At 44.0% G+C, this 26,166-nt stretch overlaps 1 protein-coding gene across 10 annotated transcripts in view; it reads left to right on the plus strand.

The window, feature by feature from the left end:
* PTPN4 (protein tyrosine phosphatase non-receptor type 4) overlaps positions 1 to 26,166 on the plus strand; it is a 129,277-nt gene that overhangs the window by 7,976 nt on the left and 95,135 nt on the right. For 3 of the 10 annotated variants that reach the window (XR_014884253.1, XM_085227537.1, XM_085227543.1), the window contains one exon: positions 12,051 to 12,137. Coding sequence is in view for 6 of the 10 variants with exons in the window: in XM_085227537.1 (XP_085083663.1) it covers positions 12,051 to 12,137 (87 nt within the window). In the remaining 4 variants the exon portion in view is untranslated. The other 7 variants (XM_085227541.1, XM_085227539.1, XM_085227546.1 and 4 more) reach the window with 6 other exon arrangements.

Below are 26,166 nucleotides of genomic sequence, written 5' to 3' on the forward strand. Positions count from 1 at the left end.
AGGGAGACTGACCCAAGAGTGCTGTTAGCTCTTAGAACAGATTGAAGTCTCCACACTGCCACGACTATGAATTATTTAGTTACCACGAAAAGATGGCATGTCATTCGAGTCAGTGGGTTTTGGCCATATTGGAGGTCTGGCTTTGCTTACAGACTGGTGTAAGGTGTATGCTGGAGGTATTTCATCAACTGAGATGCTTTCTTTGGCCCAGTGGACTCTGGTCCTTTCGCGACATTCTGTTTCTCCAGAAAGAACTGAATCACCTGTTGGTAACACAATTTTTACTTGTGCCAAATCTGCCACTCAAGAAAATAGTGGCATACGGAAAACTGAGTATAGATCCAAGGTTTCTACTATGCACAGTCCCTGGTCAAGAGGAACAGTCCCCAGAGGTGCTCTGTCTTGTGCCAAGAGGCATCCACTTACAGAGAATCCCCTTTGAGCTAATTTTATCTCTTTTGCAGCATCCCACATCCTCCTGCACGGCTTCAACCAGGAGCATTTGTAATTTTCATCTACATCTGCCAGTTGGGGGTTGATGCTATCAGCACTGTGGCATTCCCATGACAGGAAGATCCAACCCTGATTTGGTGCTGAAATATAAAATTCAGTCCCTCTGGCTCAAGAGTCTCCTTCATGTCTAGTCTTTCTTATTCCCCTTCTACTTTATACATACAGGGACAGAAGAAACGCCATGATTATAGCTTATGGAGGTACTGCCCAAGAATCTCACAGGACCAATGTGTTCAATGTTTAATAAAAGCCATATGCTAGCATGTTGTTTCCATTGAATTTCTGTATATACCGGGAAGAGGCTTAAACCATTAGAGAAAATAAATAGGTCTTGATCTGAAAAGTTTGAGAATCACCATTGAAGCAGATTTGTTATGTCATTGCTGAGGGTATTGTCTCCAGAAGTTAAGAGTGTTTGCAGCTTCTCTGCCCTTTCAGCATCACTTTAGGTGATTCTTGTCTAGAATCTTTTATTTTTAATCTGAATAGACGCAGTCTCTCCTGGTAGTCTCAGGTGAAAATATTATTTGTCATTTCTTAGGCTCTGGTGTTGTGAAATGATCATTAAGAATTGCCTGCTTTCTTAAAGGTATCTTATTTTTAATGATAACTAAGTGGTTTCTGTCTTTTGTAGGGCGTAGGCTCCTGTCACTGAGAAGATAATGAGAGGTTATCAGATGAAGGAGCCCAGGGTGGCTGGTTTTATCAGATGTAGAGTTGTTACTGAAGTTACACAAGAGATGCCATACATTTTGTTAAAACTGCTTTTGAACCATGTGTTTACAAGAGAATCCTCATTGGTATGTTTAGAATGAGGTTTGCTTCCATGTGTGCTATCCGTGCTGGAAATTCTCTCCTTCAGCCCGTCCTAAAATTCAAAGGCTGAAATTTTAAATCTGTTTTTATCTACTGACCTGAAGTTCCATCACATCTCTTTTTCTTCTTGCCTTCGTATGGGAAACACACTGTTGGAGTAGTTACATGGTAGCTGCCCATAAGTTTTGGGTGGGTTTCCATAAACAAAGAATACTCCCAAAAATTTATTTTGCAGTTTGAGTTACGCATACCTCCATTCAGGAACCTGGGAGTGTCCAGCAGGAGCTACCAGGGTGATCAGAGTCCTAGAGCACAGGATGTATAAGTAGAGGTATGGGGAGCTGGACTTAGTTGGAGAAGAGGTCTGGGGTTAAGCTGATGTGGCAAAATGAGAAGTTAAGGATCTGGGCTTGCATCTCGCTTAGAGCAGTTGTGCCCAGCTAAGGCTAATTGCCAAATAGCACTGCTAATATATTCATAGTAAAAATTGGGTCACACATAAGTCATTATTGCAGGTGAATTCCACCCTTCAGTTCTGCAGTAAATTTTCATACACTCCTTTGTGGTGATTTTCATGGGCAGACCCACTCTCTAGTTTTGTCAGACTCCTCCAAGGTATTTTTGTGGATCCCATCTGCCTTTCACTATTCTTGCACTTATGAATTAATTTAACAAATCAGGTTGGTCTTAGTGTGATACAAACAACCATATGTGTGAAAGAAAAATGACCAAATGTTTCTATTCTTTGTTTTCTGTCTCTGAGCCAACTTCCCATTGATTGGTATACCCCGGCCACTTAGTCCTAAAAGAAGCTTTTTGCTAGGAGTGCATCAATTTCCATTAAAATAGCATTGTTCACTTCTGATCACTATTTTGTTTATCAACTCAAGGAATTGCAAAGAGTACACAAACATCACTTGCTTTGGCAAGCCATGTTGTGTAATCCCAGCAATAAGCTTCAGCTTTTTCAGATCTCTAGCTGATGAAAACTGGCATAACTGCCCTGTTTTGGGTGACTCGTGTCCAGTGGGAATCTGGATTTTTATTGGCAATGGCTGTAAATGGATAGCAGGGATCCAAGAGCAAATCCAACAAGTGGATCTCATGCACAATTCTTGATTTTTCTGCACCATTTGGAAAAAAGATTCCCTTTTTCTGAAAGTCTGTCTTGTTTTAACGTGTTCAGTTTCTTTTTGATGCTCTGAGAACATCTTTGCATTGGGAAAATAATTTTTTCCTCTCACAGTTTCCCAGAGCTAATCAATTATTCAGTATTTGAGAACTTCGAGATTCCTTAAGCAAAAGTGATAGGAGTGAAGATAAGTCACAACACATGATACCACAACTCAGGTAAATGTGGGCATGAATGATTTATTTGGGAGACAGTATTCATCCTTTTAGTTTTATTTTGCATGTTCAGTGGGACTCCGTTGGACACAAATCATCTGTAAGTTGTATTTTCTATTAAAATACAGAAAAAAGAATGTGTTTCTAACTTTGTGTATGTTAGAAACAAGTGATGACTTTGAATAATGGACTAGAAGCATTGTTGCTATCAATTAAAATTGCTTCTCTGAAAACAGCAGATATATGAATTTATACCTCCCCGAATTTTAGATTTGTGTATTTTAATAGGTCACCAAATGGTAGATAGGTTGACTGTCCTGAAAGCAGAGCTAATCTAAACAGAAAGATTTACAAGCTGACAAGGAGCAGATAATGAATATTTTATGTATATGTTCCTGTTTCTTGGATTTGTTCTAATCATGATTATACAAGGTGGCTGGCAGCTTTCTATTCAATGCAATAGCTCTTCCAGTAGATGTCCTTTTTTTCTTTTCCAAGCACGGAGTGGTGGCTGTCACTGCAGGATAGCACAGCAGCAGATAAAACATCCACATCTTGACTGCTGCCTGAGGAATTTTAGAGTGCCGTACATGCCTCACATGGGATGGGCAGGCAGACAGGCACCAGTATAGCCCCTGGCCTCAGGGCACAAGGGTTTTTGTTATCATCAGCCTAAAGATACCATATTTGGCCTGTTTTCTTTGGTGATTGGCATTAACAAAAATAATTTTTTTACAAAAAGCATTTTGCCCAATTAAGAGAGGTATCCATCACCCAGCTGGTTGCCACCCATGTCATCTGCTATGCTATCTACCTTTACTTCTCTGTGAGGATGTCTTAGAATCATAATATCATCTGAGTTGGAAGGGACCCTTAAAGGCCATCTAGTCCAAGTCCCTGCAGTGAACAAGGACTCCTACAGCTCCATCAAGTGCTTGTTTCTCTGAAGGCTGTCCAGCTTCTGTCATCTTTCTAATTTCACTATTAACAAGGCTTTTGTGGTTTTGATGGGCAGAGTCCACTTTCTTCATTTAAATCTATTATTCTGAGTCACCTTAAAAAAAGGAGAATGGTTGCACTGGGAAAGGGTGAGCTCGAGAGCTCTCTTATGGAAGGTTTTTGCAGCAAAGCAGAGAGAGCTTGAGACTGTCTAAAACTATAATATTTTAATGCGCTAAATCTCTGTTCCCTAAACACATAGTCTTTTTACATTGTGGTAAGGTTGTCATAACTTGCTGATGTAGGCTGGTAAATAATGCATCTTATATTTAGTAAATAGGGGGGGAAAAAAAAAAACATTAAACCTTCTCTGTAGAATTTTTCCAGCACGGTACTTAAATTTGCTGGAAAAATCCAAGATGGCATAAGCTGTCAAGTGCCGAGACACGGCTAATACAGTGCAGGTTTTCCTGCGGATGAATGTTCAAGGACATTCTAGCCTTTCTGCTTAAATTCCAAAAAAGATGCAGACAAAGTAAATATTAGCTTTGTGCTCAGCCCTTTTCTTTGCACATCAGGTGTCAAAGTCCTTGCCAGTTTTTATTTTGGCAAGTCTGATTACCAGGTTTGCTTGCCAAGGCTGGAGAGAAACATCCTTTGTTGGCAAGATGGTTTGGATGACCTAATGCTAATAGCTGATCCTTTCTGCGGCTTCTCTGGTTCTGCCGAGGATTGCGGCACTGGGGCACTCCAGTTTCGGCTTACTGAAAGCCTCGCGTTGCTCGTACTGCTGGACTGCCAAAGTTCAGAATACTTGCCCAAGTATGTTGTATCTGAAAGATATGAGGAGAGGTTCGGCGTTTGTCAAAGCTCTGTCTCAGGGTTTTAGTGTCTGTTGGCCACATTTTCAAAGGTGCTCAAGGATGTATTGAACACCGAGTGAAACTTGTGCGGTGCCCGAGGAGCTGAATGCTGGGCTGCTCCTCGAGCACAGTCTGAGTAATGAGTGCTTCTCTATTGAGCGAAAGGACTCGGAGGGACAGATTTCACTTCTATTTTACTGGCTGGGAAAAATCTATTAATCTTTCTTCCCTTTGTAGGAGAGCTGTAAGTGCAGCAAACTGTGAAGTTAAATGTTTTTTATACCTTGTAATGACAAATTATCCGTGTCGCAGACCTTCCTTTAAAAGCAGGAACTGTGTAAGACACTTCTTCAGGAAATTGGCTTTCTCCTCATTAAGCTAATCTTTTCCCCCAGAACACAGAATGTTCCACATGTTCACAACTGCTGAAACATGCTCTCGCCATCAAGTCGTTAATGAAGGCAGCTAAGTAAAAGATACCATTAGAATCATTAACTAGTGACAGGATACAAAATTATTCTGACATCCCATCTTGAAGGTGCTATTCTGCTCTCATTCAATATTTCAAGATAAGAATTGAAATAATAAAGCCAGGGCTTAGGAAATTTGTTTGTGATTTTGGAGCTATATGATCCTACTGCATGACAACTGCCGCAGTCTTCATGTGATTGAGGCAAATATATAGCAGAAAATGGCAGTAAAAAGAAATGCGAATACATTCCTATGCTGTTGCCTTAGGCTAGAAGGCAGGAAGCAGGAGAACGCAATATTGTCCCAGCTGGAAATGAGCTGGATGAGCACTATTTAACTTGAGCATCACTGGGCCTCGGTATCCATCTCCAAATCCACTCTCTCTCTGACGACAGCCACTGGGTGCACAAGTCAGGACAAGAGTTCTGTTGCCACCACGTTTTCCTTCTCAAAGCACTTCAATTTTCCTGTAAAAGTAGTTACAAATCAGGGTTTTCTGTGTATGAAAACAGCAAGGTCACAATTATCTGACTGTATCTGATCAGAAAGCAAGGCAGAGACACCATGGAGCAGGCAGAGTAGACAGAGCCCCTATTTTATGCTTTTGCTTTCTTATTTTTATTTATTTTTCTGTTTTGAGGACTAAGGAAACACATGTAACAGGTTATAGCCTGCATTATTTTTAAGCAGTCTGTGCATATGTTTGATGTTTTTTTTTTCTTTCACTTCAGCATCCATAACCAGCAAACACAAGTGGAAAGCAAGGTGAAATTCTGTAGAGACGGGTATATTATAACACTTGCCAGCTGCAATGGCAGTTTTTAGCAAGAAGCTCTTTACATCCGTATTTTGTTCTGGCAGAAGACAGCTTGATGCACCGCAGGAGAGGGTACCTCTGCACCAGCTGTGGGGCTTTGTTCAGGACAGTGCTTTAGCAACCAATCTCCCAGTGCTGCCATGTTCCCATACTTTGGGATGCATTGCAGCAAGGTCTCCAAATGTGCCAGCTGGTTTCCTAAAGGATGTGTTCTGAGAAGTAGTTTTGTCTGCTGTCCCCTGAGCTGCTTGTCGTGTGCCACCCTGAGCCCTGCAGCCTGATGTATGGAGTGGAGCTGCTCTCTGGGGGGCTGCAGCATGGCTGTTCTGCTATTTCACACATCAAATTGAAAAGAAGGCCAGCTTCTTGTCATCTTATTGTTACTACTATTAATAATAGTATATCACAACAATAGGGGCCAGCACGCAGTGATGGCATGACCTGTCTGAGAAGGAGCTAGCCCTGCTCATCGAGGGCACAAGCCAGCCTTTGCCTCTGGGAACTGGGAAGCATTGCTGGGACACATTTTATTTCACAGTATGTGCACCTATTCTGTAATTTAGAAGAGGAAATACTTTTTTTGTGATATAAAATGCAGTCTTGTACCACGAGACTATCTCTCTGTAAAGTCTTGCATCACTAATTCTCATGATGATCTTCTTTTGCACACTGATGATAAAGGTGAATTTTGTTCAGACTGACTGTGTTGAAATTTGAAAATTAAAGGGAATAAGACAAGAGTAGCATTCATGGGCCTTGGATTAGGATCTTGAAGAATATTTGCATAGCTGTAGATTTAATTGTGCATTTTCGAGTTGTGCAAGCAAAACATTTATTCAGATTTGAGGATTAATTGCAAATGAATATAAATTAGTCGATCTTTAATGAATAGACTGGGAAAATAATGAGAGTGGATGCGTTCAGGAATTAAAAGGGGACATGGTGAGCGGGCAGGATAGGGATAGGTTGAGGATTGGACTAGATAATTTTAGTGGTCTTTTCCAACCTTAACGATTCTGCGATTCTAAGAGAAGAAAAGTGCAGATCAAGAGCAGTGTGAAGCATGGCAGTCAATGGAATAAGGACGTTCATATATCAAGAATATATAACAGTAATTTCATTTCTGTTTGTAACTTTTGATTTATTTTTATTCTTTTTTTCCTATGTTGTGTCCATTTTAACTCCAGAAATTCTCTGGTAGCAGAGAAATCTAATTATGTGCTTACATGTCTGAAGCCAAGTTTATAAATATTTGGGGGCCGATGCTGTATCTTTTTATTAGCCCAGACAGAGCCTAACTGAGTGGATAAACAACAGTTGATCCTAAGGAAGTTGATTTGGAAATAATTATTCAGTGGAGGAAAGAACCAATATTTTGGTGCAATATTTGCATGAAATATTATTTTCAGAGTATTATTCAAACATATATTGAGATACTGAATACGGAAAGCATTTATCTGTAATAAGTGTTCAACAGAGAAATATTGCCCAGCTTTGCAGTGAATAATTCCATCTGCATTAGAAATATGGGCATGATTGTGCATATTATTCATATCTTTCTAAATGTTAAGGTAAATTGCTACATGCTAATGGATACTTATAATCTTTTTTTGTGCAGAATGTCATTAGGTACAGCTTTCCAGAGGAGCAGAGTCACTCAGAAGTTTAAATGTGATGATGAGTTACAGATGCAACGTGTGTCTATAAATCAGGCTATGGGAGCTGGTCACAGGGAGCTGCAGGAAGGGGTAATATACGGTTCTGAAGGTCTCTGTGGAATTACCTCAGTACGGATCTCACCCTAAGTAGTCTTTCTTCCTCCATAGAAAATACATGGATACAATTAAATGTTTAAAAGCTGGTTGGATACAGAGCAGATTGCTGATGGAAATAGCAAAAGATGGATAAGGCTGGTTGCAGGACACCAGCCTTGATGAAAGAAGCAAACTTTTGTAAGAAAAACAAGATAGTGATGTAGAAAGCTCACTGCAGAAAGATCTCTGCTGTGAATCTACTTCTGTCTCATTATAATTGACGTTTAGGCAGGCAGTGGGAGTCAACTAATGTAAATAGCTACGAATCTGGCATCCCGTTGTTAAGCTCTGGACAGGCATTAAAAAAAAACAACAACAAAACAACATGCTCCAAGCCACAGAGATGTGTGTGAGGCACGTCTAAGAGAAAAACAGAATATCAACCAGTAATAACATTTTTTTCAGATTTAACTTCTTGCACAGAAAGCTCTCATTCTAAAGCAAACTGGGGTTGTTTGATACCGTAAAATGTGTGGTTTGTGAGAGGATTTAAAGCTAAGCTGGTTCAATTATTCACCCTCTGACTTCAAAAAGCTCTCTAGGCTGTATCAGCCCATATGTCTGGTTAAAGCTTCGCATATGTTGTTAAGCAATTTTGATAACAAAGCAGCAATATTACTTACTGTTTATTGCCATAAACAACAGATATTAATAACAGGTAGTTACTAAAGCATTATGTCTATTTATTACACTTTCTCTCTTTTTATCTATGCACACATCCTACCAGACCATTATTTCAGTACAGTGGACTGAGCAATGGCCCTACAACAGAGATCTCTGTGTTGTTAGATTGTGCCAATAAAATGTTAGCCATATCTCAAAGCCTACTAAGAACAGCAGGAGGTATTGCACAGGCACCAGGAGTACCAGCACAAGGTGTCAGCAGAGACCTGGAAGGGACAGGCACAAGACTGCCAGAAGCCTTGGGCACAAATCTCAAGTAGTAAATTACTGATCGTGAGAGAAATGCAATCTTGAGACCTGGGTAAAATGAGTTTTCAGGCCTTACTGGGGCATGTGTTGAGTTGTGTAACCACCTATTGCAGTCCACTGGCAGTACAAGTGGAAACACCTTTAGATTGTGCACGAGATTGGAACAAAACCGACTAGTTGCACAGGAACCTTATTTCAGAATTAGCTATGTGAATTGATCTGATATCCCTGTGTGTATGCATACTAAATAATATTTCTTCATCGTATTTGCACTAGTGTTGTATTGCTAGTGTTTGGTTTGAGGCTTCGGTTGTAATTTGGATACAACGCAGAAAACTATACATTTTGGTTTTCTTGTGAAAGGAACATCAACGCTAGCTGCCGTGTTTCTTCAAACACCATTGTTTAGCTCTTATACAAAGCTCACAGGCCTTCATCATCCCATCCGATGCCAATTTCTCCATCCAATTCTAGCACAATCTTGCATTGTAAGTGTCTGGAAAAGAATTCAAGTAGACAGACAGTATGGGCTTAGAGCCTATACTGCAGAAAAGAGATCATGATTTCGTGACTGATCTTTAAGCTAAAGAAAACCTTGCCTTATACGCCTGCTATCATTTTGTGCTGATGTAGGCTGGTAGAGCAAATAAATAATGTTTACACAAAGCTCTGCTAGAATCATGTAGGTTTTACAGCATAGTCACACCTGAGCAGCTTAGTAATGTATGTTACGTAAATTAAAGATGGTCCTGGTGCACAGAAAGAGAGTGCATGCTGTAAGTGGCAGAGCTGAATTAGCTGTACAATCCTGTGACTTGTTAAGAAGCATCCCTCTGGAAAACAATGGTAAATGTGAATGGTTGGTCACAAATTACACTTACTGGGTATCCTGTAAGGACAGATTTTGAGCGCAGATTTTTTTTTTTTCTTATCTGCAGACAATTCTGAAAAACAGTATCTGTGAAAAGATTCCTTAGTGCGGACATTTAGTACAGGGCTTGTGTAGCAGCTTCTGGACCACTTTTATTCTGCTAGGAAGGAATGTGCACCTTGTGCTTATTGATATATGTCAGCCAGGGGTCAAGCAGGTCTCTGTTGATCTTTGCCACATCAGATCCAACATCTCACTTAAGGACCAAGGGTTTCACACAGGCTTGTCTGTACTCTTTGATATCCTTGCTATGTGGCCTCAGGCTGATGTGTTCTGGCTCGCCACACTGCCTGCCTTCCCTCCACTCTGTTCACTCTGGAAAGCTTTACTTCAGAGGCGCATGGCTTCCCCTCAGCACCAGTAGTGCTTTGACTTTCCCCTCGCTCTAGGAAAAAATGAGGTGCTACTGGCAGCTCTCAGGAATAAATGGCTGCAGATTTCATGCTGAGTGCCTTCAGATTGCACTGTGGACCTGAACAGGTTTGAACTCCGATGTGGGCTTGTGTGCTTACCTGGGCCAAGTCACGCTTCTGCATGTGGTTTCACAATTAACACTTCAGTAAGCGATGGTTCAGTTGGCTTAGTTAGATGTTGGTGATTTCAGATATGGAAGTGACCTGGGTCAGACTTATCTTAGTGGTAGGAGAGGCTGAGAGGGCTGGACTGTTCATCCTGGAGACGAGGAGGCTGAGGGGGATCTCATTAATGTCTATCAATATCTGATGGGATATTCAGCAATTCCTTACTTTACTTTAAATGTGGATGAGGTGCCTCACAGAGATCCTTGGGGGCATGAGAAAGGACAGCAGAAGGAGCGCCTGTAGGAACAGCCATCTTTCAAAAGAATGATGGAAATGTTGGCACAAAGTACAATAGGATTCAGGGAGTTTGTGAGGCAGTGAGTGGCAAGAAGACAGTAAGTGAAAGGCAGTTGAACTGGGAGAGAAAGGGGAGGGCTGGAGAAGATAATGAGATTAGCTGCCACAAAAGCAGTGCAGTGTTTCTTTAATGTGCTATATAGAACAGATGGTGAAAGGCTGTTGAGTTTTTATATCATGGGGGTCAAACTTTATGAGAGTATACATTTTCCCCGTGCTTGTTACCTGAAAGTGATATCACATATCCACGTCTTCCCAGGATTCATTTGCCTATGAAATGGCAGGCAGGCATTCTGCAGCAGGGATTTGGGGTTAGTGAGATTTCCCTGGTACCCGTGGCTGGGGGCAGCACCATTTATCGTGTGGGAGATGAAGGAATAGGCCCCAGAAGATGTCTTCCTTCCTTCCTTCCTTCCAGTAATTCCTATTGCTATTCAAATCCAGCGAAGCACTTTTTCTAATGTTGTGACATTTATTTTTGTTGCTTTTTTCCTGTGTAGCGCTTCTAGCAGCAGATGGTTATTTGGAGCAGAAGGGTCCACATAACATTTGGGTTTTTTCCTGACAAACGACAAGAATCAGCTCCCACCCAGTGACCTGTTACAAGTCTGCCGGCAAAATCAGAAGCTAATTTCAGATCTAGTAATGGGCTCACAACTGGATCTCTGAGGAACTCAGCAGTGCTCCCATGTGCCATTCCCAGAGGTGTGCAGAATCCCCCCAGTGACACAGCCCTAATTTCCGAGCATCGTTGCAAAGCAAACTCAATTTCATACAAGTTATGACCTCTTGTTTGAGCGCTCAGAGATTTGTGACCTACTTCATGACTGAGTTTTTTGTTTGCTTTTAGCTCTTTGGATGGAGAAACTAAGAAGTAAGATAAGTACCAGAGGACAAATGTTTATTTTTAACACTTGCTTCTCAGTGTAACTAACTGTAGTTCTCTTGCTTTTTCTCCTGACCCTTACTAGGTCTCCCATACCTCACTATGAAGTATTGAAGGGAATGCCACCAAAATTAAATCTCTGAAACTCAGTCAATAGTCCATAGCTTAGAATAATGCTGTGTATTGTCACTGGCTAAACTGATTTAAGCTTTACCATATCTATGGGGAACAAAGGAGAAAAAAACAGATATTTTCCCTGCTCTGTCTCTTAATCCACCTTTCTCTATACTAATCTGAAGATGAGCTTGTGAATGGCCAATAAGGAGGCCGGGGCTCAGTGACAGACTGCTGAGCATCTGGTCTCGATCTGCTGTATATCACAGATATTTTGAAGCTCATCACAGCAGCATGTTGGGTTCCTAAACTGTAAATAATTACTTTTATAATGCCTTGTTTCAGCTTTAACAAAACATAATTTTCTATCCCAACTGTTATCCCAGAGTAAGCTTAGATAGGCAAATTAAATGTTACAGCAGGATAGGCACTGTTGTGAAGCCATGCTTTGGGGTTATTTTTTGCTGGAAAGAAAGCACAGCACTGCTGTTGTACCTTAACCAGGTCATACTGAATTTTCCCAGATCACATTTTCCCTCTTCCTAAAATCACAGAAGTGCCAGCAATTGAGCTGTAACACGCATTGCCTTTCCAAGTAACGTGTTTTAAGGCAAGGGATACGCAGCAAGCAGACCTCAAGGAGTCTGGGGTAAAAAGGACCTGATGAGAACACAGCCCTGAGACTTCACTGAGACAGAACTGATCCTCATTTTGCTTTGTCTACATAGAATCTCCAAGACAGATCCTGATGTTTTTACTTCATCGCCTGAGAAGGGCTGTGCAGAAGTACAGGTCTGGCTCTCCTGCACCAGAAGGTAAGAGGATGCCAGTTTGTTTACTAGCAGGTGTTGCACAATGCACAACACAGCTTAGGAAAGGGGCTGGCAGGCTATGTGGGAGCCACGCCATTCAGTGCTTCCCCAGCTGGCTGGGTCAGAGCCTTGCATAACGACAGGAAAATAATGCTTATCTGCGATAGTATTTGAACTATAAATGTCATTAAAAATAGGATCTACTGTACTTTTTCTCCAGTTAGGTACACAATTTTTGATTCCTAAAGTAAAACATAAAGGGAAAAAAAGACTCATTGCATTGGCATACATGGTTCACTGAACTTTATATTTCATGGCATGGTCTTAATAAACCTTTTTTCATTGGGTAATTACCCGATACAGTTGCTCATGAGTAATAACAGCATAGGAGCAGTCTTGCTTTATCCTCTGCCACGCAGCTCCCAGAAGGATGCTGCTTTAAAGTCACTGCAGTTACTCTAGTGGGAAATGCAGTACTCTCATCTGTGCACTACACAGATGTATAGATAGGGCAACGCTATCACTGCTTTGTTTTAAAGACTTTATTTTGTGCTGAGTCTTCAAATTTGTTATTTGACTCAATAAATGTTTGATGGTCTCAGTGTAGCATCTAGTGGAGAAAGGGTAAATAACAGAAAAAAAAAAAAAAAAAACGAAAGCAGAAACGTGCTTTTAACCCTGTGCATTGCAGGATTCACTGCCACCAATCTTGCTTGTCTTGCGTTCACACTCACTGCCTCCAGTGTAAGGACAGATCCCAGGCTGCTGTGCCATGGATTCTGCCCCAACCCCTGCCAGACCAGAGCTGTCAGGGATGTGGGATGTGGCCGAGGACAGTCCTGACAGAAAGTATGCAGGGAGAAAAAGAAAGCTTTATTTTCAATAATGAAGAACTTAGCAGAGTAAAGAACGGGGGTTTGTTTTACAATTACTTTATTCAGATGTTATTGGGACTTCATTATGTGGATAATGTCTTTAGTATCTTAGGGGGAGGTGAAAAAAGGAGCACAAATCCATTCACCAAAACCTGCCTCTAGGCACAGCTGATGGTGAAGAGTCCTCTGGAAGCACCACTGCTGCAGAAGAGATCCAGCTAGGAAACTAATGATGGGGTTGCAGAGCCAGTTCCTCATGATAGGGCATGGAAATGTGCTGCCTTGGGCAGAAATACAAAGTAGATGGTAAATATGTGCCTCATTAAGGGTAGCTCCAGAGAATGCTGTCATTAATCCCAAATTATCAGAGATGCGATTTCTTTGCAGAATTGAGTGCCACCACTGATCCACATTGGCAAGCTGTTACAGAAGCATCTGTGTCAGCCTTGTGACACCAACCAGTATGTAGCACAGGATTCAAGGGTTACTGTGTTTGTCCTCACTAAATCTTCTAAGCAAGATGGTGAAGTGTTCAGATATGTTTACTCCTTCATCCCTTCATAGGATGCCAGCCAGGAGAGGTAAGGTGGGGATCCTTATTTTCCTGTCTTGGTGTAGGGAGTGCCTTTGATCAGGGAGGCTCTTGGGATCATCTCTTACAGTACCTTTCAGCCTGTCCCTAATTACTCAGTGTTTTCCTGCTGGTGGTTCCACCCTGTGGCTCCAGCACAATCAGGACACTCCTGTTTTCTGAGAACTGAGGAAAGGGCAGCAATAAAAAACTATCTCCTATGGTCAAGTAAGTGGCACTGGCTGGGGCAGGAAGATACAGACCAGGTTTTTACTTGGTTATGTGGAGAGAAATTTCTTCTTGTGCACTTTTATCTATCCCAAAGGTGACTTGAGAGTTTGGCAACACTCTTGCCAAAGCCAAAATTGTTCCCAAATTGTGAAATACAAAATATATTTGCATTTTAATTTGCATTCTGTTTTTTTCTTTTTTTTTATTTTCGTATTTCCAAGTTCCCTTGACTCTTACGACTAGAAACATCAAAATTATTCTTATCATCAGTACTACTGCTGCTCATAACAATAATACATAAAAGCGAAGATTCTTAGGTAATAAGCAAATTTCATGAGCTATGGGCAGCATGAGAGAGATGCTGTAAGAGTGGAGAGTTCAGATCAGATAAAAGCCACATTAAAACTGGAACTAATTGGTAGCCTTGTTGTTGGTGTTGCTGGAGAGATGAAGCGATGAGCCACCCTGTCCTCAGTGTGTGGTCCCTTTGTGGCTGAGCGAGATAGGCGCAGGTAGAACAGTAGTGTGAGTGCACTACAGTGCTACCTTCACATTTTTTAAGTCAGGCTGTGATCAGTGGGGCTGACACTACACTCTTGACTTCCCTGTGCCTGTTTCCCTGCTAACCTAGAAGCTGACATGTGCCTGTGCTGAGGGTCTTTTCAGGGTGTTATCCATGTAGCAGCCAGTGACTCTCTGGTCCTCTCCTCTGCTGGCTGTTTCTGAGGCAGGACATCATCTGATATGCTCCATCTCAACTACTTTAAGGCTACGTGTATTTTTTAAATAAGAAGGAATGCATGCAACCATTTTGCTGTCTTGATTTGCAAACAAGTTTTTTCCCCTGATTTGAAAATGCAGAGAGCTGAATTGTGTGTAATTGATGGCATTTTGTTTTACAGTTAGTCTGACAAACTCCCATCCAATCAGCCCAAACCTTCTAGCAATTTTTGCTATTTTATAACACGAACTCTGGGACTACTTCAGTAAGCCAGAAAGTGAGCATTCTGTGAATCAGGAATTCAGAACGAGCTGTACCATTCCTGGAAGAATTTAACCGGTCAAAATCTCTCTTGACAATTTTAATTACTTTGCAGTAGGGCCAGAGTGTGGGTGTACCAGGAAGCAGTTTGCATACATTTTGTTTAGCTGAATTGCTGCTGTGCCCTCTTTTGTGTCTTTCTTAGGAAAGGTCAAATTTGGCAGTTTTCTGTATCACAAGGAGATCATTAATGCAAGGTGAAAGCAAACCACAACACTCAATAAACACTTTTATTTTTCTCTTTGGAGATATTAACTTGTAAAAAACACTTATTTTTGAAATACATCACGTTACACAAAGCAAAGAACAATGCTTTTAGGGACAGGCTTGCATGTCTGACTATGGATTACACTGAGGAAAAGCCTTTCACTGGTGCCTGCTGTTGGCAGACAATGTAGACCTCAGAACCTCAACAGAGGATGTGCCGGGCAATGAGAGGTGACATATGGTCCCTCTGTGTTTCAGATGAGTGAGTTCTGTGCAAACTTTTGTAAAGACGCTTGTGAAAGGCCAAAGAAACCAAACACTACAGTATTTTTTGTAATCCCTTGCAATAAAAGGTGAAGAGATGACAGGCAGCCATTTTCTCTGCCCGTCTTCTATATGTATTTCTGTTTCTCAAAAGGTTCCCCGATGCAACTTGCAACTGAGCTGAAATATGAAAACTGTCCATTGGGAAGCCTGAACTCACTGTGGCACTTTCCTTTCAGAGCAAAGAAACAAAACCAACGAAAGCAGTTTCTTTACAAAGGTGGAATGTGTATTCCTTATCTACACGGGCTGCATCGGCTTACAGAATATGGTGCAGCCTTTGCTCAGTAAGGGCGATCTTAGCAACAGAAAAGTAAATAGCATTGAGTGCAGAACACAGCGACCTGGGCAAAGGCACTGCCTTCTTTAAAGTCACTGCTCTGTAACTTCTGGCTCTGAAAGAAAACCGTCTCAAATTCCTGAAAGGTTCTTAGAGTTCAGCCAGATACAAGGCTGGGGCTTCTCAATAGAGGCACTTACAGAAGGGGGAAAAAAAGTAAAAATCAAAGCCTGGAATCGCCATGCTTGAGCTGCTCATTTCAGAATACTCTTTTTTACTTTGTTTGTAACTACAAAAAGAAATCAATAGCAGAATGGAGCTAATTCCTTACAGATTGAGCCCGTCAGTACTTTTCTGCTTTCTCACTCCTCTCCAATATTCCAGACTCCAGGACTACCTGGAAAATAGATGACAAATTCTCATTTATCCTATTTTCATTGAAATCCTATCTGATGCAGGGAAGATGAACTGGGAACAATTACTCATTTCTTATGAGAATTCATGGTGAGAAGTTGCAAAGCCAAGAGGCTTCAGTGGCAATTGGTAGCTAGGTTGCTTAATGAGGGACCTAGAAAAGGCAAAAACTATTTTAAAGCACAACATAGCTCAAACCAAAGTTATAGGCTTGCTGCTGAAATTACTGGGTGAGGTTCTTTGGACTAAGTCAAACTAAATGGGCTACATGTAACTAAATGGGCATTTTTGGCTTAAAATCTATGAAAGTGGTTTGCCTAAAATAAGATTGTGGATCTCATCTCAAAACTTTGATCCAATGATTTTTAAGGTTCTAAAAGTGTTTATTCGATGTTTCATTCACTGTAGTGTTTTACTGGGGCTTCTTGTGTCCAATATCCACATTTTAGGGCACAACAGGAAGCAAAAGGCATGAGGCAGAAGTCCTGCTCAGGCCATAGTGTGAGGCCATTGCCTGCTGGTTGTTGACGTTCCTTGGCGGTTCTACTGTTCTTTTACTGTTTCTATTTGGAAAAGATTTAATGCTTTAAAATATCTTTTGGCCTCTTTTATGATGGCTTTATATTTAACTTGCCAGAGTGTATGCTGTTCCTGTTTTGGATAGAAGCAGAAAATATCAGTATTCCACCAGTGGATGCACAGATGACATTCACAAAAGGCTCAGGTATGTGCAGTGTGTATATGGAAATGCAGGCTTGTGGTGCTTGGATGCACATTAAAGGCAAAAGAGTTTGTTGAGAGCTGGCTGGAGAAAAAAAAAAAGGCTTATCAAAATGTGGTCTAGGTGCTATAGCTACTTATGTTCCCTTCAGCTTTCATTCTTAGTCAGTGTATTCCTGGAAGGTTGTCTATCTCTTAAATTTATATTTCAAGAGAAATACAGGCAGCCTTCAAACATGCAGCAAGTTTATTAACACAAATGATTATTACACTGCACTGTACCAGCTCACATGGAGCCTTGTTGTACCAAGTATTGCACGAACGTGAAGTGAAGTGAAAGTTGGTCCCTGCCCCAAACAAGAAATGATTCTGTCCCCACAGCTTACACAGCGCTTTGCTGAGCAAGCACTCTGAGTACTTCTGACACTGCTGCATTCTGACAGCGATCCCAAAGCCACGTTCAAGCAGGAGCTTGCCTGCAGTGCACACGCCAGCAGCACGCGCCGTGTGGGATCTGGCCAATCTGGCTGCAGGGCTGTGCCTGTGCCCCTCGGGTTTCAGTGAGCAAGGCGTGCGTGCCTCAGTGTTGTGCTGAATCAGGGTGCCACTGTATAGAAAGTGCATCTGCCATTAAACATACATCATACTTGCTTTTAGTGCTAAGATTAAGTGCCTTGTCTCCTGCTCCTTTCCCAGCTAAACTCCATTTGTGGTGAGAGTCATTCATCTTGAATTGCTTTAATGCAGTGTTTAAGTGTGTCAGCGTGGCAACAAAGCAGTTTGCATTTGGTATTTCAGTGAGACATTAAAAATCCCATTCACATTTTTAGTATGCGTTTCTCTCACATAAATTACCACAGCTTGGTTGGCAGGTCCTGAGTGAGTAATAAGGGTTTTGGCACAAACACATACCACAGATCTGCTAAGTAAAGGAAAATCTTTTGTTTGTTCCTACTTTTATACCAGAGTTGTGAGGCTTTACTTCTAGCAAATGTTTTCACTTGTGTTTACTGGCAGTACCTTACTACTCATTAAGGTAACAGATCCCCCAAAACATAGCAGTGATGGTACAGATCCATTCCCATGCACCTGTGTGCGTATGAAGCTGTGGCCACATGAACCAGTTATGCAGCAGGCACCTTTTACGGCAGACTGTAGCAAAAAAAATTGCTCTTTTATGTGAGAACAGCCCCTGAAAAAGAAGCAAGCTGAATGCAGATCTTACGTATGAAATGATTGTGTTCTCTTTCTGGTAAACAGTGATGGAGTCATGCTGCAGTCTGCTTGCTTTCTTTCATTCATGATTCTGGGATGTGGTCACTCACTGTTTGACACATAACAAGTCGTAATTCTGCAAAGTAAGTTCTCCTGAACGTGCTGAAGTCCACGTTGCAAGGTGAGAGGAATGTCTGTACATTGTCTGCCTTGCCATTTTGCTCCGTTTGTGCTGTAAGGTCATGAATTGGAGAACTTAATTTGGTGTCTATTTTTAAAGCACTCAGAACTCTTGCAGTGCAGGCCTGACCTGAGCACGCAGCGGGACTGTTCCACTGACTTTGAACGGAGCCCTCGGTCAGCGATGCTTGTCGGGGCTAATCAGGTAATGTGAGGAAACAGCTGCAAAGTGCCCAGCCTTCAGGATCTGTGTGTCTCACCCATTCTGTGTCCCATTAGCAAGACATGTCTGTTAGTAACAGCTTGAAGTTACATTTGCTAAATGAACACTGTGCAGTTCTGCAGTTATATTGAGTGCTTTGGGTTGTTTCTCTGTTACACTGTATAAAATATCGCTATTTTCAAACTGAACACTGCAGTGCATTTGTCATGATCCAGGTATGAGTAAGGAATTATACAGAAATGTGAGAGCTGCACTTTGAAGCTTACGTGCAAATGGATTAAATCATATCTATGCATAGCTAAGGAACTTGTGAATAAATGCATGATCTGAAGGAGAATTTTCAAGAAACCAAGGCAACTCTGCAGCTAAGGATCTCTAATGCACAGGATAGCGTATTTTGTCTGCTGCTGCTGCTGGCAGTATTTCAGAGCTGCAGAATTTGGATATTGGATGTGTCTGGATTCAAACACAATGGGTTTGTCAGTACAACTCGAGCCATGGGGCAGTCCTGTGCCTCAGTGCTGGAGAATGGGGGCAGCTGGGAGCTGGGATTATTAGCCTAGTAAAACGAAGGGGTACGGCTGCTTTCTAGAAATAAATTGGGAGTAAACACCCAGAGAGGAGGGCTATGGAAGCAAAGGAAGAGAACTGGCACAAGAACAAATGGGTATGAAATGAGCGGGAATAAATTTAGGCTGGAAACATAGAGGTTTCCAAACTTCAAAAGGACGCGATTTTAGAAAGCTTCCTAATTAGAAGAGTGCATGCAAACTCCCATAGCATTATTATGCATTTACTATTTAGGAATTTAATTGTGAAATCCAAGAACTCGTTCCCTACGTGCCCATTACTTGGTCAAGTTGTGAAAGGCTGTGCTTTAATAAACGGAGATTAAAGAGATTTCTAACCAACCCCGTTTACGCGTATTATAAATGATCACAGCGCTCTGTACAACAGCTTCGGGGTGAGGCCGGGCGTACCCCGTTAGGACGGCCCCGCTTCCCCCATCCCCTCCCGCCGTGTGCGTCCCCTGGGAGGCAGCCCAGAGCTCCGCTGGCAGCAGGAGCGCCGCGGACGGCACTGACCGCCGGCTAGCGCAGCACGCCGCGGCACACCGCTCCTGACTGACAGCTCCGACGGCCAATCCGCACTCCAGCACGGAAAAGTCGCACCGTCCACCTCGATTGATGGTAGCCTCGTCCAATCACTTTGCTGAACATCCAGCCCCGCCCTCCCTCTTACAGACGGAGCAACTCGGCCAATCACAAAGAGGGTGCGCGACAAACTCTCGCGAGTTTTCCTAGCTTACCCCTTCGTTTCCCCCCCCCGTCCCACTCCGTCGGCCGCCAGCTAGTGACTGCGCAGCCGCCATGTTGGTTGCTATGCTGCCGCTGCTGCCCGCATGAGGCGGGAGGGCGGCCGCACGGGGAGGCGGCGCCGATCCTCCTCCCGCTCCCCCCTCGCTCCCCCGCCCGCCCGCTCCCCCACCGGCAAGCAGGGCGCCTCGGCACGGCCCCGTCGCCTCCCCGCCGCCCGCCGCATCCCGGCTGCCGCTCCGCGTGAGGCGGCGCCGTGTCCCGTGTGAGGGGCGCTCTGCCGCCAGGAGCGGGGGAGGGAGAGACTGGACGGGGCTCCACCGCTTTCCCTCCCTCTCGGGCTTCCCCGTCCCTCCCCCCGCCCCTCAGCCGGTCCCTCGGCCCAGCCGCCGCAGTACGATGTGGTCCTCGCCGCTGCGGCTGGGCGCGGGGCGGCTGCTGTGGCTGCGGGTGCCGTTGCCGAGGCCGCGGCCGGGCCGGGCGCTGCGGGGAATCTGAAGGCGGTGCGGTGCGGGGCGTGCGCGTCTCAGCGCGTGCCCGGGCGCGCCCCCGCGGCGGGGGTCGCGGGGCAGCGGCGGCGAGCGCAGCCCCCGCGCCTCTCTCCTCCGCGCTCCCGCGGCCGCCCCTTTCCCCGCTCCATCTGCAAGGACGTGGCTGTTATATGAAGGTAAGGCGGGCGGGGGGCCGCGCGACGCCGTCACCCCCGGCGAAACCCTCCTCCCTCCCCGTCGCCGTTGCGGCTCGGGAGCCCGGCTCCTGCGGCTGGGGGCCCTGCGGGACGGCGGCGGAGCGGCCGCGGCCGATTTACAGCCCGAAAGTTGGCATCGCTGCGCTTTCTAGGCACACGCAGGCACGTTGCTCCGGATAGGGACGGGGAAACGCGGTCGTCGCGTGGCTCCGGTCCGTTTTCAGTCTCTCCCTCCGGCAGAAGGGTTGTATAACCAACCGCACGTACCCGGCTGCGGTACCCGGCTGAGGGACGCTGCTCTCCTCCCGCACTCCCCAGCAGCCGCTGCCGGAACGCGGTGCCTGCCGTGTAGGCGAAGCGCTGGCTAGCGCCGCTCCGTGCCGAGACGCGCGCGCGGCTCAGCTGTGCGGCACACGCGGCCGAACTTCGCGCTGCCGTTTGCGCCCTGCGAGGCTTCGGGGTGGCCGCGCGGTGGTCGTTTCGGCTGGGACACGGAAAACATTCGAGTCGCTTGTGTATTACAGAGGTGCTAATGGGTTTCAGCTGGAGGTTCGCTGTCGGAGGGCGGCGTGCGCATGGATTTCTCGTCCGCGGGTATCCGCTGCCCTGAGCTCGACTCGGTGCGCGTGGGGAGGCACCGCGCCGGCCGTGCGCTGGAGGCAGAGCGCTGCTTTCTGCTCCTGGAGCCGCCGCTGCTTTCGCGCACACGCAGACATCCGTGTGTTCGTCATTCCGCCGATGTGTGCTGCAGGGGCACGTGAACGAGATTAGAATTGGCGAAACTGGCGTCTTGTTAGATGTGGATATTGAAGGGAAGTTCTGCGGTTCATTGCCTGAATGTAAAATGCTCCGTATCATAATCTTACGGGTGCCATTTTTTCCACAATGGATTTCTTGCTTCGTTGACCTAAAAAGTTGTTTTTACGTCTCGGCAGAACTTGGTTTGCACCGTGTTGATAAAATATGGTTCTGGGTGATGAGCTAACATGCACGTGTTTGTTTGCATTTCCCAGGCACATTTAGGCTGCATGAACTCAGAAATGTAAGTGTTGGTCTGATACCTGAAGATAACTTTGTTGTCATTGCAGTTTTTGTTGGTATAGTTTTTATTTCATGCTTTTATTTGTAGGTTCTTTTAAACTCAAGCATTGAAATATAATTGTGTTTTCTTCAAAAGCAGAAGTACATTAATATTTTATCTCCTAGTACACTTTCTTTGTCTTTGCTGTGAAGTTTGCTTGCAGTCAGGTTCACCTCCTTAGGATTTACTTTGGTGATTATTTCTTGTTCAGTACAGTTTTCCACGTAAAGCGTGACAGCAAATGAGACATTTAAATTCTCTTGTCCTGCTAAAGCCTAATTTAGGTCGTGCATAGCGATATTGATTGAACACCCCTGCTAAAAATACTGCCAGGGCTGGGTGTGCTTATAGTGTTGTCACAGGGGAGTGGAGGCTGTGCTGGGCGTCTGGGAGCAGAACGAAGGGCTGATTGTTTGCAGCCACGTCTGTAAAACACACCGGTAGAAGCGAAATCCTGTAATCTTCTGAGTAATTCTAGCTGTTCTGTTGAGTGGGTGAATTCCCTGTTAATGAGCGGAGTTCATTTGGTACTACTTACATGTCATTGCCATTAGCATATTTTGAAAATACAGTAAGCCAGTACCTGTGTGCATCGCTTGGTTCTGTTCCTGCAGTGTCCCCTGGCTGGGCAGAGGAACCAGCAGCAGGAACCAGAGCCGGACCCCGTGTTCTGTGGGCACTGCAGCAATGCTTACCAGGAGCACTGGCTGCCTGCGAGTGTCGTGTGCTCTGTTGGTAACCCCGTATGCGTGTGGTGTGTCACACTGGCTTCCCTGAATGCAGAGTGCCATGTAGTTGGCACCACAGCAGCCTGTTGTGGCAGTGGGACGGGACTGTTCTGTGAAAGTGGGGGGTTTCTGTATGGCTTCTTCCTCTTTCATCCTGATGCTGCTAGAAGATTCTGACTGTTGTTTGGGGGCTGTGTCTCACTGTTATCCCTGGTGAGTTATCTTAGAAATGCTTTGCTGAATGTACACAGAAGTTCTCTGTCATTTTATGCTTGTATTTAGAAAGTGGAACATGTTCTACAAACATCTTCTGAAAAACTGAATGCAAGTGGTAGGCTTGAGGAAACTGGAAGGAGTGGCGTTTCAGGATGGATCCCTTGGTCCTGACCTGTACCTGGGAGCAGAGCTGGAACGCTTGCTTGCAGCACCCAGACATCTGTATGAGGCAGGGGTGCAGTGTCTTTTGAAAATAAGGGTGGATGAAAAATGTTGCTCTAGCTTCTCAGTTTATCAAAACAATTAAAACAAATAGTAGACATGTGCCATTTTTCTTCTGTCACTGTTAGATTATTTCTCTTAAACTGATTGATTTTTGCTCTGTCTCCCTGGACCTTCCTGCATCCATTGATAAGCTGCCCTGCTACCCCACTGTCGTGCCCTGTTCCCTGGCAGCTTACCTTTGGTGACCATCACGTGAACACCGTGCCTTCACATCCTGGTTTTTGTGTCAAATCTCTTCCATTCTCACCAGTTGTAAGAGTGGTCAAACAAGATGCTGTCAGCAGATGGTCAACTGTTTGTGTTTTGTTTTTAATACCATGCTTTCCCTCTGGTGCTGCCACTTTTCATGAAACGGTCTCACGGGTTTTATTGTGCTTCAGCCTAAACAACCATAAAAATGGTTTTTGTATGTGCATAACATGGGCTTATTTGGAGTGGACAGAAGGAAGTGTGAAGGTAGTGCAAAAAGGGGAGGGGAGGATGCTGGGGCAGGAGGCAGAACAAAAAGAGTGCAGCAGCCGCTGATGGGTGACAGCAGGTCTCTGCTGCCTGGGCCAGCTGTTCTCATACGCTTGTTTGGGTACAGAGCTGGTTTTCCTTCAGGGCTTGTAATCCATTGACACAGCACAAGATAGTTTATGCAAGTTTCTGAAAGCCTCTTGAATTTCCAATATTTTGAACATTTCTGAAAGTAATCTGATAAATTTTGCTGTATAATTACATACCAGAATCTCCGTTCTTATTTTGGAGAATATCACAATGTTGCTGTTCATCACTTACAACGTAATTACTTCAAGTTTACAGCAGTTACAGTGTTCACAGAAGTTTTATTGGCGTGTCGACATACAAGAATGAGATGCCCAGATGTGGTTGAGGAGGATATGGCTGTTTTATGGTGGTCTGTGCAGATGGTATAGGGTATCTCCCACTGTGTTCCATAGAATGTTACCACTCGCTGTCAGGTAAATCAGACAGGCACAACTAAAGACTTCTTGTCTGATGTGTGAGAATTGAACCAGCTTCTAATTCAATGGCTTTGCACCTTTAGAAAAGAGATAGTAGGTGATGCAATTAGACCTCTGTTTGCACACTTGGCACTTGCAATTATTCCTTGTAGATGTTGTAAAGCGGCTGTTGAATGACATGCAATTCTTTGTGAGTGGTTCTTGAGATACTGCCATCTCTGCTGCTCCGTAAGGAAGGGAGAAGCAGCTGGTATCCATTCATAAATAAGCAGTCTTTTAATTATGAGTACTTACGATCTCTAATGAAGAACGCTTTAGGAAAGATTGTCAAATTGGGGAGTGAAACAACAGTTGCCACTGAAGGATTCTCAGGCCATCCATAAGATGGAGGTGATAAATGAAATGGATAATGCACTCTGATGATGTGTGTGTGCTCCCATTGCTGTTCCGGCCATCCCTCATTTTCTGCAGGGTCAGCTGCTGGGAGAAGGACTGAGCTATTCTGTGTGACCAAAGGGCCTGCAACTTCAAATGGGAATCAGTGCCTTGCTGCTCGAGATGAACATTTCCATACTTGAATTGTTTTAGTCTAGAATCATGTTGGAGAAGATTCTGGTATCTTATCAACTTGGGATTTCTGCCTTTAATAGCTAATACTCAGTGATTTTAATTGAATGCTGAAAACCTGCTTATACCTGATGCTGCTTTTAGGATGTTCTGATGTGGAGGCCCTGCTTGCATGATATTTTACTGTTTTGTGTGATAAACTGTTACTTACAAAACAATCCTTTAAACATAGGCTCTTAGCACTGCTTTCGTAATGCTTGGTATGACTAACTGCATAGTACAGTTTGATTTTGTGTGCGTTAACTATGTGTGGGTTAAATGTATTTTGTGTCTAAAAGAAGAGTAACTTTTGAAGTTGAATTCTCTAAATGCAACAGTGGAACTGCATCGCCGTGATCAAAGTTAGGCTACTTATATTTTCTGATGGGGAAGTTGTTCTCAGATAAGTCTTACCAATTTTCTTTTTCAGTTTGTGTTTGTTATTATCTTCTTAAGATGGCATCAGTCAGGTTTAAAACCAGAAATGGAAGCTGTAGGAGACAGCTCTCCCTGTAAAGCAGAGCTGCTGCTGGGAGTAGATAGGAGCCTGCTGTGATGCTTTGTCTCTGAGATGTGGGAGCGTACTTTGTGTTGGGAGAAGGCTGCCACCAGGATTCCTGTCTTTCCTTTTGCCAATGGAAGGTGACTCTTGCAAGTAGTCAAGCGTGTGGATCTGATGCACTGAATAGCTGTGTTTTATAAAAGAACAGATTCGAGCGTGACATTCAGAAGCTTGTGCTCCCGCTTGTCTGTGCCAGTGGAGATCCAGGCTGGAACGTCATGGAGATTTTGTTACTTCCTCTGGCTCCTGAGGTTGAGAAATGGTTGTTTCCCTAACAGCACACAGAAATACACTGGTCAGTTGGAGTGCAGTTGTGTTACCAGCAGTGCTTCCAGGTTTGGATGAACAGATAATTTCCTGACAGTGTTTTGTCAGTATGCTGTCGTAAGCTCTGCCAAATATTTGCAAGCCTGAGAAAATCATTCAATGTAACACTAAAAGTTGCTGCTAGAAGAAATAAGTCTTTCAAAAGTGGTTCAAGTGAGTTGTGATACTCCAACACGCGGTGTTTATCTCAGGGTCAGAGGAAGATGCTTCCCAGATCGTGCAGCTGTGATTCGGTGCACGGTTTGGTGATTTTGCTTTAAGGAGCACAACAAAATCATTTTGGAGAGCAAGACGCAGGCTAAAAATGAGTTTTTTGTCACTAGCTTTGTAGAGAAACCAGAAATGTTTTTTTTGGGGGGGGGAGGGAGGGGAAGGGGAAGGAGGGAGGGGGAAAAACCTGCAGTCTTTTCTGCTTTGGCTTTGGAGGGGGTTAAAATCAACGTCTATCACTTTGTGTCTGTCTGTCTTGATACTTGCAGCAAACTCCTTTGGTGTCATCTGAAAAAGCAGCATGAGGTTTCTGTCTGTGGTTTGTATGTGGGGCTGAAGCTGGGCAGCACCGAGGGGCGATGCCACTGCTGCTCTCAGGTCATCTTCTGCCGTCCAGCGGTGTGTCTGCACTGCCCTGCAGCTCTGTGTTGGATCTCTGAGCTGCGTGTAGCCTCAGTGCTGCCCCTGATATGCTTCAGTCAGTTTGTTGCAGTGCCCCTGTTTAGAAAAGTTGTACTTCAGGAGCAAGGAGTTGTATTAGTTATTTTTACTTCTTAAAAATGAAATTTTGGAGAAACTGGCATATGCATTTTAAATGCTCGTGGCCTGTAGCTTCCATGCTGTGTGCTTCTATTAAGGCTTTCCTTGAAGAGGTTTTCTGCTTTTTGGGGAGGAAGGCTGCTGTTGGATTGATGCCTTTGTCTGCTTTACTACTTGCACACAAATGAGAATGTAGGTTAGTTTTGGAAACCCTAATCTGCAAATA

The sequence above is a fragment of the Meleagris gallopavo genome, chromosome 7, assembly GCF_905368555.1.
Source record: "Meleagris gallopavo chromosome 7, MGAL_WU_HG_1.1, whole genome shotgun sequence".
NCBI classification, from domain to species: domain Eukaryota; kingdom Metazoa; phylum Chordata; class Aves; order Galliformes; family Phasianidae; genus Meleagris; species Meleagris gallopavo.